General features: G+C 43.1%; 1 protein-coding gene across 1 annotated transcript in view; it reads right to left on the minus strand.

The window, feature by feature from the left end:
* Window positions 1-2,366: 2,366 nt before the first annotated feature.
* Window positions 2,367-12,488, minus strand: part of rnmt (RNA (guanine-7-) methyltransferase) — a 31,848-nt gene continuing 21,726 nt past the window's right edge. The window contains exons 6-10 of the mRNA XM_085992298.1: window positions 12,085-12,249; window positions 8,583-8,700; window positions 4,812-4,913; window positions 4,110-4,143; window positions 2,367-2,870 (exon numbers count right to left, since the gene is read on the minus strand). Coding sequence (XP_085848424.1) covers window positions 2,833-2,870; window positions 4,110-4,143; window positions 4,812-4,913; window positions 8,583-8,700; window positions 12,085-12,249 — 457 coding nt within the window. The 3' untranslated portion in view covers window positions 2,367-2,832. The remainder of the gene's footprint in view (window positions 2,871-4,109; window positions 4,144-4,811; window positions 4,914-8,582; window positions 8,701-12,084; window positions 12,250-12,488) is intronic.

Genomic DNA, 12,488 nt, shown 5'->3' on the forward strand with positions numbered 1-12,488 from the left:
GCAAAAGGCCAGATTAGGGAGGCAAGAAAATGGCAGGATTGCGTTAGGTTGGATAGCAGTGATTTTCTATCTACCTCCCCCAGCAGTTCAGCTCCCGAACACACCACCCATCCTACAAGAACCCCTTCAGTCTTATATACTGCAGGCTTCACCCAGTGCTCCAGACCCCATCACCCCCATAGTAGTCAACACAACCCTTCCCAGTGTTGAACAACATGTATCCGATTACCAAGCCGCAAGTTACATAGAAGTTACAACACAGAAACAACAACTTGTATTTACATAGCACCTTTAAAGTCGTAAAACATCCCAAGGCGTTTCACAGGCGAGTTAGCAAACAAAATTTGACAGGACGTTTGGCTAAACCAATCGGTTTTACGGTTTATCCTCAAGAGGAGAAATAGTCCTAATCCCTGTTCCCATATCCCTTTAAGTTTTCCACCACTGGTCTAACCTAATCTTAAACATTGACATGGTCTCCGATTCGATTTGATCGCTAATTTCAGTAGCGCATTCCAGTCGCACAGCCCTCCTGCTCTCTATCCTAAATCTCTGACATTTAATCTTATATCCATGTCCCCCTCAACCACTGGAAACAGTCCAGTTTCTATCTACCCTATCCCAACCCTTCCTAGTTCTAAAACACCAGTATCAACTCACCCCAAAATCTCGTAACTCCACAACTTAACTGGTCCCGATGGCCCACAACATTTCACAGTTCTCGGAAGGAAACTGGAGTACAGATTTTATTGCAAGTGCCCTGTGTTCTACAAGAAGTTCATGTGACAGGTTACTTCAATGCTGCGAGTTACCATTTTACCTTTAGGCATGAGTTTAAAATGTGTACATATCCACAGATAATATTTGGGGATTAAGAGATGAAGGGTGTAATCATTAAACACATCTTTTTAAAATTACATTTTTGGCATTTCCCCAAACTCCTCCAGACAATTTGTGTTCACTTGAAGCCAGTTTCAAACTCTGCCATCAACATTTTGGCACACTTTAATCCAGCTCTGAGACGCTCTTCCCTGTTGCTCTGCTCACCGGATTACAGCCTTATCTCCGGGACGGCAGGTTACAAAAAAATACTCCAGGGAGGTACAAGGCTACCCAATTTAATCACAGGGGTTCAGATTGGTGTACACGCCACTCAAGCCTTACGTGACTGTTAGAAGCATGTCCCTAGCGTACAGTTTACACCTTTCAGTCCTATGTATTATTCCATAAAACTTGGGAGGCAAATTCTCTCTTTAAAAGAGGTTTCTTTGAAAGCAAAGGATAACTAGCTCACATAAATAATCTTCCAATCAGCAACAACTTGTATTTATACAGCGCCTTCAACGTAGTAAAACGTCCCAAGGCGCTTCACGGGAGCGTTATCGGACAAAATTTGACACCGAGCTACAAATAAATATTAGGACAAGTGACAAAAAGCTTGGTCGAAGAGGTAGGTTTGAAGCAGCACCTTAAAAGGAGTGAGAGGTAGAGAAGCAGAGGGATTTAGGGAGGGAATTCCAGAGTTTAGAGCCGAGGCAGCTGAAGGCACGGCCGCCAATGGTGGCGCGATGGAAATCCGGGATACGCAAGAAGCCTGAATTGGAGAAGCGCAGAGAACTTCGGGGAGTTTGTAGGGATGGAGGAGGTTAGAGAGATAGGGAGGGGCGAGGCCATGGAAGGATTTGAACACCATGATAATTTTAAAAGCGTTGCCGGACCGAGAGCCAATGTAGGTCAGCAAACACAAGGACTTAGTGGGAGTTAGGATGCGGGCAGCAGAGCTTTGGATGAGGTCAAGTTTATGGAAGGTGGAAGATGGGAAGCCAGCCAGGGGAGCATTGGAATAGTCAAGTCTGGAAAGGACAATGGGATGAATGAGGGTTTCAGCGGCAGATGAGCTGAGGCAGGGGGTGGAGACGGGCGATATTACGGAGGTGGAAGTAGACGGTCTTTGGCGATGGAAAGGAAATCCCGCCAACGCTCCTTTTGTGATCAAGTCCCTGGAGTGGGGCTGGAACCCACAGCCTTCAGACTCAGGCGAGAGTGCTACCCACTGAGCCACGGCTGACGCAGACTCGAGGTGACCCAATTAAAGTTTTCAAAATTCATGAAAGCAACCGATAAAGCTGCTCCGGATAAATTGTTCACTCAGACAAAAAGTTCTCGGAAAGTCGCAGCAAAACCAAGAGATTTGAGGCCGAGCTATTTCACAAAAAAAAAGTGAGTGAGTTACTGGAGAAGATAATCGAAGTAAACAGCGTAAAATGGGTTCAAAAAATGGCCAGATTATGTTTCTTCAGAAAACGCACAAACAGGAAGCTTTGGTTCTATCCCAGTGTGTTCAGAAACTCAAAGTTACAGGCAGCGAGAACAAAACCTTTTGTTTTAATAAATCAACATTTTTTTTTTTATTATATTGAACAACCGACCCAACTTTCTAACATCATTTCTTGAACTTGGTCATTCTAAAAAGAGAAAAGTAAAAAGTTCAGTATCCAAAAATGTTGCAAACAAAAATATAATATACTTGCACGTAAGACACAAGCAAGTATTGTACAAAGAATTTTTTTTTAAAACACACACATTCCAGCAAGACATCGTTTCTTGCGCATCTAACAACTCAGAACACTGGTGCACCGAGAACCTCAGCTTGAACCCAGAGTCAACTAAAATATCTTCCAGGCCTAGTTGGCATAAATGTCAGTCTTACAATACTGTATTTCAAAGCAGTCTTCAAAAGGGTTAACTTCTGTAGTTAAGTCCTCTCGAGTGCTGGAGTTTCAGGTCTTCAGAATAAAGCTCCCAGCAAAAAATGGAGCTTTGCTCGTTTGCTTATGGCAGCTTTTGAAACGCAAAAACTAAGTATATGCCTGCGAAGAAAGTATACAAAAAAGGATGGTTAACTGTGGTTCTAACGCCAACCCTGGTTTTCAGATACAATGAACTGCCATACATAGACACGGGCAATGGATGTCAATATTTTCACAAATCACTTACTTTATTATTGTTACTCACACCTACTCAAGACAAGATATATTAACCAGAAAATGGGGGTGGGGAAGATAAAAAAAAAAAGTACGAGATCAAGAAGTAAAGAACACTTGATGTGCATATACGGTCATCGCTGCCATCATTTTACTCAACTAATCATTTACTGATCTTCCGCAAATGGCCACTGAAGCACGGCCAATCGAGGCTTTTAAGACAGAGCTAGGTAAAAGTCGTGAAAGTACAAGGAAAGAGCAAGAAAATACAATTAGAGCGAGCTGCTGATAGTTTCGCGGGGGAGTTATACAATTGGCCAAAGATGCATTCCTGTCTAACCTGTTTCTCCACCCCTCAACTCAGGGTTACGTTGGGGTGTGGAGAAAAAAAAAAAGAGGAAAAGGTGGAGAGACAGAATAACTGCATTTTGTAAACAAAGCCATGAGAATATTGAAAAGCCCTGCACAGAATGTAGTGAAGTGCAAAAATATGCTCCTTGTGCTTTATGTTCTTGCAGGTGCATTGTACCCCCGCCATCTGCTGGCAGCAGTAGCATCCTACAAGTGTTTTACTGCATTTTTATTCACAGTGGAAGATAAAAAGGCACAGAATTACAACAGCACCAATGCTCCCTTTAATTTTTCTATTCATGCACGGTCCCTTTAAATTTCTGCGCAGCCCATTCAAATTTTGCACACGCACGATTTCTACAATACAAAAGCCGGTGAGCGGCCTGTGCGGGACCTCGCAGACACTGCGCATCCGCGTGGCTCCGGGGGAACACTGGACAGCACAGGCCCATTATAGCGGTTTCTTAAATTTTTAAGGATCAACAAAATGTTCCGTCTATAATTTATCCATTTTGGTTAAACACAAGCCCAGTAAGCGATGACAAAAGTCGACAATTTCCTTGAAAACAATGTATAAAAATATTACAGCAGAATAAATATATAAAAATAAAGACAGACGGTCAACAAGTGTTACAAGGTCAGCCTCTTCACTATCAAGTATTTGTGGAGGAGGAATAGCAATACTAATCAGGGCTCACTTAACTCCATATGTTGAAGAAACAGTCATTTAGAATTTGATAAAGAGTGGTGTTTTAAATAAATAGTTATACTTACTTGTAGCCTCCCACTCAGATTTGCTTAACGTTCCCTGTAAAACAAATATCACAAGGTAAGCAGATCATTATTGTCGTGACTTATAAGGGTCAAATGAAAAATTCATTAATGCATATTCCAGGAATAGTTGACTACCATCCCTCAACGTTTCAAATAGTCATTAGTTCATTTTCAAAAAAAGGTACATTTTCTGCTTCCCACAGGTTTGATTTCAAGATGTCTTTCTTTGCAGTTAATTCCAACAACTTTTTAAATATAAAATGGCTATTAATTCTAAAGTAATACAATGCTTTCACAGGACTGGAGAATTTTAGCTATGAGGAAAGATTGGATAGCCTGGGGTTATTTGCTTCGGAACAGAGGAGGCCGAGGTGAGATTTAATCGAGGTGTGTAAAATCATGAGGGGCCTAGATTGGGTGGATAGGCCAACAAGTTAATTTGCCGGCAGCCTTTCCGGTTAATATCTTATTCACATTACAGACTGAATGGAGCTGGGATAGCTGTCAATCTCCACTGTTTGGGCTTTTGATTGGCAAGGAAACAAAATGGGTCTCGGGGGGGGGGGGGGGGGGGGGGGGAGAGCGGAATGCAAGTGGCTTTGCAGCACAAAGGGAAGACTGGGTCGATCAACCAGAGGTAATTAAAGCAGCAGCGTGGTTCATTTAATTGCTCGAGATAAAAATGAGCAAGTTCAAACTTACGAGTGGAGTTCTTGCTTGCGGATTCTTCAGGTAATCTTCTGCATGTTTGTAATCTTCCTTATTAGACCCAAGACTGCCACTATTCTCTGGCATGGGATATTGCTGCAAAATACACACACAAGAAATAGTATTACAAGGTCACTTAAATAAAATAGTTCTAACATTTAATATTACAATTTAAACACACATAATCCAGGTTGATCACTCCTTTATCTTGACAATTGTTTTTTTTAAAATAAACAATTTAAAAACTGGGTTCAGAAAACAAACTCATTAGTGAAGCCAGTGACCTTTAACTGCTCAGCAGCGATATGGTAGGAAAACTTTCTATTAGAACACTGAAGCTGAATTCCAGAGGTGAGGCGAGAGTGACTGCCCTCGACAGCAAGGCAGCATTTGACCGAGTCTGGCATCAAGGAACCCTAGTAAAACTGAAGTCAATGGGAATCGGGGGAAAACTCTCCACTGGTTGGAGTCATACCTAGCACAAAGGAAGATGGTTGTGGTGGTTGGAGGTCGATCATCACAGACCCAGGACATCGCTGCAGGAGTTCGTCAGGGCAGTGTCCTGGGCCCAACCATCTTCAGCTGCTCCATCAATGAACTTCCCCCCCAACATAAGGTCAGAAATGGGGATGTTCGCTGATGACTGCAGTGTTCAGTGCCATTCACAACTCCTCAGTTAATGAAGCAGCCCATGCCCACATGCAACAAGACCTGGACGACTTTCAGGCTTGGGCTGATTAGTGGCAGGTAACATTCGCACCACAGAAGAGCCAGGCAATGACTATCTCCAACAAGCGAGAGTCTAACCACCGCCCCTTGTCATTCAACGGCATTACCATCGCCGAATCCCCCACCATCAACATCCTGGGGGTCATCATTGACCAGAAACTTAACTGGACCAGCCACATAAATACTGTGGCAACAAGAGCAGGTCAGAGGCTAGGTATTCTGCAGTGAGTGTCTCACCTCCTGACTCCCTAAAGCCTTTCCACCATCTACAAAGCACAAGTAAGGAGTGCGATGGATACTCTCCACTTGCCTGGGTGAGTGCAGCTCCAACAACACAAGAAGCTCGACACCATCCAGGACAAAGCAACCCGCTTGATTGGCACCCCATCCACCACCTTAAACATTCACCGTGGCTGCAGTGTGTACCATCTACAAGATGCACTGCAGCAACTCGCCAAGGCTTGTTCGACAGCACCTGCCAAACCCACGACCTCTTCCACCTAGAAGGACAAGGGCAGCAGGCGCACAGGAACACCACCACCTCCAAGCCACACACTATCCTGACTTAGAAGTATATCGCCGTTCCTTCATCGTCGCGGAGTCAAAATCCTGGAACTCCCTACCTAACAGCACTGTGGGAGTACCTTCACCACAGGGACTGCAGCGGTTCAAGGCGGCGGCTCACCGCCACCTTCTCAAGGGCAACTAATGCTGGCCTTGCCAGCGACACCCACATCCCATAAACGGGAAAAAAAAATTGATGAGTCTATACCAATCTACATAAACTACCGCAACATAAAACATTACATGCACCATAGTTGGGAGAGGTGCAAAGGTACAGGACCATGACAATGGATAGTGAGGTGGCAGAAAATAAAAAAAAGGGGAAAATACTAGAGACCACCTACAGAGATCACAACAAGAACAGTCCATCTAGTTCAGTCATCAAAAATTACACAATTTTACATGTACCAACTGTTTCTATCCTTCTACAAGCTGAACTTTGCGACATGCCACAGCCATACATTTATAAAGAGGTTCCAGGCAGAAGTCACACATTTCCCACTGGGAATGGTGGTGGAGGAGGAAATGGGAGATGAGAGAGAGAGAGAGAGAGAGAGAGAGAGAGAGAAAGAGAAAGCACATCACCCTCGACTTCTCACACTCCTAGAAGCCAGTTACAGAGGCACTAGCAGAGATCTCGAAACAGGTTGTCCATTTGGACTCTACCAGGGATGGATGTAGCAAAAGAGAGACCCAGAAGAAAACTCAAAATTAACAAAAGCAGTCTCACCCCCAAAAGTTAGTAAAAGACTTGTATTTCTACAGCACCTTTCACGGTCACTGGACATACCAAAGTGCTTTACAGCCAATGAAGTACTTTTTGAAGTGTAGTCACTGTTGTAATGTAGGAAACTGGGCAGCCCATTTGCACACAGTAAGCTCCCACAAACAGCAATGTGATAATGACCAGATAATCTGTTTTTAGTGATGTTGATTGAGGGATAAATATTGGTCAGAACTCCAGGATTAACTCCCCTAGTCTTCTTCAAAGTAGTGGCCATGGGATCTTTTACGCCCACCTGAGAGAGCAGACGGGGCCTCGGTTTAACGTCTCATCCAAAAGACGGCACCTCATACGTTGCAGCGCTCCCTCAGCACTGCACTGAAGTGTCAGCCTAGATTTTTGTATTCAAGTCTCTGGAGTGGGACTTGAACCCACAACCTTCTGACCCAGGGTGCTACCAACTGAGCCACAGCTGACTCAATTTATAACAGCACAATGGGTCGACTGGCCTCCTTCTGCGCTGCATCATTCTATGATTCATGAAGTGAATGTTTACAAATTGAACTCCAACTCTATATCCAGAAAAGCAAAAGCTCAAAAACAGGAGTAAATACACAAACTGTTTTGAATGACAATCTAAAGGGTCTACCAGAAAGCAGGTTTAACGACCATGGTTTCAACAAGAGAAATCCCGCCAGAACTTAATTAACTAAATTCAACAACAACTTGTATTTATATAGCGCCATTAACATAGTAGAATGTCCCAAGGCGTTTCATAAGAACGTTATCAAACAAAATTTGACATCGAGTCACATAACGAGATATTAGGTCAGGTGACCAAAAGCTTGGTAAAAGAGGTAGGTTTTAAGGAGCGTCTTAAAAGGAGAGGGGTAGAGGGGCGGAGAGGTTTAGGGAGGGAATTCCAGAGCTTAGGGCCTCGGGCATCTGAAGGCACGGCCACCAATGGATGAGCAAGTTACTTCTTTATACAACAAATAAACAAAGGTTCACAATTAAAGTACCTAGTGACTTTGGCAACTAAACCACAAAAAGTGCAATTATCTATACTAAAATATAACTGCCAAATTGAGACTGTTTTGTCCTGTAGAGCTTTCTGTATTAACTCCTGGTGTCCCCCAAACAGGGAGCGAAAACAGAGCCTTTCGTTCGCCACAGATGCTGGAAAAGTTCTCCAATTTCAATTCCTGATTTTAACCACTCCCAAACACTTGTGCTGAATCCTTGCGCCACAAACTTAATATTTCTTATATATGTATATAAAACCATTAATAATAGTCAGCGTCACAAAGGCAATGATGCTCATCCAGGGAGAGGTGGCCAATTCACATGTGCACTAGGAACATAGGAATGGCAAGATGCCATTCAGCCCCTCGAGCCTGCTCCGCCAGTCAGTTAGATCGTGGCTGATCTGTATCTTAACTCCATCTACCCGCCTCGGTTCTGTAACCCTTAATACCCTTGCCCAACAACAATGTATCTATCTCAGTTTTGAAATTGTTTATACAAAATGAAGTACAATGGAATAAAACCTCTTTCACATCAAAAGGAACAACGCTGCTAATTAAAGATCAAGGACACAATTTGCCACGACTATCTTTGAAGCAAATGAAGTAGGCAATTTAAACTTCTGCCACTTAGTCTTATCTGATCATCACTATAATTAGGTCCACCGCTGTACCCGCTAATCACTGTAGCCAACATCTTCGCCAGCTACTGTTTCACATTACCTCCAAGGACTTCATCTTCTTCAACAGCAACTTATGTTCCAAATTCTGGACTTTGTCTTTGAAAAATTCTGCGAAAGTCTTTTTTAAGACTAGCTTCATCTTGTACTTTTTAGCCATCCTAGAAGGACAAAAGAGTGGTTATGTAGCTTCTAGAACATTACATTGAACGTCATACTAGGAGAAATTAATATTAAAAAGGAGCTGACCAACTGGCTGAGAGAGCAGGCAATACTGCATGGCGAGGCCTTCATTCCCACAAGGAGCTCAACTGTTACAGTTCAGTTTCCTCACCAACACATTTACTTACAACAGGTAGGTTTTAAGCAGCATCTTAAAAGGAGGAAAGAGAAGTGGGGAAGCGGAGAGATTTAGGGAGGGAATGCCAGAGTTTAGGACCCAGGCAGCTGAAGACGACCACCGATGGTGGAGCATTTAAATCCGGGGCTGTTCAAAAGGCCAGAATAGGCTGAGCACAGAGGTCTAGGGGGATTATTATAGGGCTGGAGGAGGTTACAGAGGTGGGGGGGGGGGGGGGGGGGGGCGGAAAAGCCATTCACGTTTGTTACTAGAATGGATGACTATGAGCCAATAAAATTCTCTTTAGCAAGTCTTTAATCCAGCCTGAAACAAATTGGAATATTATAATATAATTGCACAATACTGCGGATGCTGGAAATCTGAAATAACAACAGAAAATGCTGGAAATACTCAGCAGGCCATGCAGCATCCGTGGAGAGAGAAACAGAGTTAACGTTTCAGGTCTGGGGCCCTTCATCAGAACTGGAAAAAGCTGGAGATGTAACAGATATTAAGCAGGTGCAGAGACGGGGGGGGGGGGGGGGTTAGGAGGGGAGGATGGAGTAGAAAGAAGATCCTGTACTTTTGCAAGAGGCAGGAAAGATAAAATGTTGCAAATGGGAATGGCAAAAATCATACTGCATGAAAAATGGGGGCAGGGATAATTATCTGAAATTGTTGAACTCGATGTTGAGTCCGGCAGGCTGCAAAGTGCCCAATCGAAAGATGAGGTGCTGTTCCTCGAGCTTACGTTGAGCTTCATTGGAACAATGTAATAGGCCGAGGACAGAGAGATCAGAGTGGGAGTGAAGCGGTGAATTAAAGTGACAGGCGACCGGAAGCTCAGGGTCACCCTTACGGACTGAACGGAGGTGTTCCGCAAAGCGGTCGCCCAATCTGCGTTTGGTCTCCCCAATGTAGAGGAGACCGCATCGTGAGCAGCAAATACAGTATATTAAATTGCAGGAAGTACAAGTAAATCGCTGTTTCACCTGGAAGGGGTGTTTGGGGCCCTGGACAGTGGGAAGGGAGGAGGTAAATTATAACCCCCTTTATATTTCCAGATGTTCAAATAATTACTTCAATACCTGTACAGCAGCTCTGCTAAATTTAAAAATCTCAAGTAAGTCACTCACATAAAAGGAAAAAATATCCACTACATTAGGAGACTGGATTACTAAATCATTGTAATTATTCTTTACATTATATCAAAATCTTTAGCTGAGGGTAAAACTTTGATATTTTTTAAAAAGTGGAAGATGCAAGACAAATAAAGGTGCTTTTTCTCAAAAAATTGTGACTGGAAAACCAGATAATGGAACAAATTACAAAAGAAAGCAAGAGGGGAAAAAATATATAGAAGGTTCTTTTCAAAAGATAGAGACACAAACCATACATGCATGTCTTCGGCTCAATTATAAATTGCTGAGAACCCTGCAAGGTCCCCAAAGCAGCAGCGTCCTTGAAATCTCCCTGATTTTTTCACTCACAGGGTTGTGAATCTTTGGCATTCTCTACCCCAGAGGGCTGTGGATGCTGAGTCTTTGAGTATATTCAAGGCTGAGATCGATAGATTTTTGGACTCTAGGGGAAGCAAGGGATATGGGAATCGGGCTAGAAAGTAGAGTTGGGGTCATTGATCAGCCATATGGCCTACTCCTGCTCCTAATTTTTGTACTCCAGGGACTTGAGCACAAAAAATCTAGGCTGACACTCCAGTGCAGTGCTGAGGGAGTGCTGCACTGTCGTAGGCGCCGTCTTTCGGATGAGACGTTAAACCGAGGCCCCGTCTGCTCTCTCAGGTGGACATAAAAGATCCCATGGTACTATTTTGAAGAAGAGCAGGGGAGTTATCCCTCAATCAGCAGAACAAAAACAGATTATCTGGTCATTACCACATTGCTGTTTGTGGGAGCTTGTTGTGCGCAACATGGCTGCCGCGTTTCCCACATTACAACAGTGACTACACTTCAAAAAGTATTTCATTGGCTGTAAAACGCTTTTGAGACGTCCGGTGGTCATGAAAGACGCGATATAAATGCAAATCTTTCTTTCTTTAATTCGTATGTTCTTATGATTCAGACGACCTTGAAGGAAGCCAACAAAAAGCTCTGACCCCACCCCCCCGGCAAAAAAAAGTGCGCGGCTCTCAGCTTGAGCTTTACTGTATCAACAACCTCAATGGGTCACTATTCTCCTGTGAGTAAAGTACTGCATAACAATATTTTGAAAATAAAAGTTGTCTGGATGCAGCTCCTAATAACATAACAATTAAGTAACATATAATTAGTGGTCTGCTACTCCTGGTATTTACAGTAGCTACCTTTCGCACTGCAAAGGCAGTATTTGTTTTAGCATCAAGTGTACAAATTAAAATTCCCTGAACCTCACGGTCCAAGGATTAAAGCTTACTGCTTGTGACTGCCCGCTTTCAAATGGAACCTTTTACTGAAATAGCGCACATAAAAAATTCTAATTAAAACACTAAAGGTGAAATTTTAGCAAGCTAAAAAGCCCATTCTACCAATTAAGGCAATACAATTGTCTAAAGCTTGTATTTAATTTTTTGGAGATGTTAATTTTAGGGCATTGTGGTACTTTCTACCTCCTTGCACCAATCCTTGTCTGGAATTCCAGGATTTAGCTTATGCGCAACCTAACACAGAAATCCTGAAGTTGCAGTCAGTCATTCACTACTCCGACATTGGCTGCACTGTGGCCCCATTTATCCATTTTAATAAAAATTAAAATTAAGAAACTTTAAAAAAATTTAAATGTCTTCATTTTTATTTCAGCTTTACCTTTTCCCCCCGTGTGAGAGGCCCAATCTTTGTTTTAGTCTCAACATTTTTTTTTTTTTTAAAGTGTTAGAATAAAAGGAGATTATTCACTTCCTGGTTCCCGGTGAGAATTCTGCATTGTGACTGGCTGCATATTGACGTCACAGCAGCTCGCGCTAGGGATTCCCCATTAACTTATGCCGATTTCAACCGAACTTCGACACAGAGGTCGCGAGATCTTTGTGGGATGCTTACTTCGGGGTCAGCGGCAGCCGCCTTTGCTTCGCCGCTGACCGCAAATTACAGGCCAATGCATCAACATTTCCAAAGCAGTAAGGGCAGCGAGCCAACATTGGAAGGCCGGGGTTACTAATTTTGAATTAGACCGGCTTTATTAACAATCACAATCCAATCAGATAACTTACTCTTCAAACAGGGGGAAATAAACAAGGAATTCAGGGACGTTAACTACTCCTTCCAAGTTAAAGTCATACTGGCAGCCAAAGAGTGGGTATTCGCCCTTCTTTTGAAATGTTACGCTGTACAAATCGTTTCCAAAGAAGCTGGTTTCCGATGCTTCCAGGCGCTTTCTGAGGAGGGAAAGAAACTGAAGTAATGCTAATACGCGAGCACAAATTGTCATTTAAAAACCAGCATGCGAACAACGGTGATAACAAGGTCAGATCCTCTTAAAACTAGACAAAGTACCCGTCCACACAATATGCATCGTAAAAAGAGAGAAGGATGGAATATAATAACGCTTCGACTGAGATGTTAAATTCAGGATTGGAAAGTAGCTAACATAACTCCAAAGGATCAAGAGCCATAG

Source organism: Somniosus microcephalus, chromosome 7 (assembly GCF_052327205.1).
Source record: "Somniosus microcephalus isolate GS21.2 chromosome 7, FLI_Smic_1.0, whole genome shotgun sequence".
In the NCBI taxonomy this organism is placed as follows: domain Eukaryota; kingdom Metazoa; phylum Chordata; class Chondrichthyes; order Squaliformes; family Somniosidae; genus Somniosus; species Somniosus microcephalus.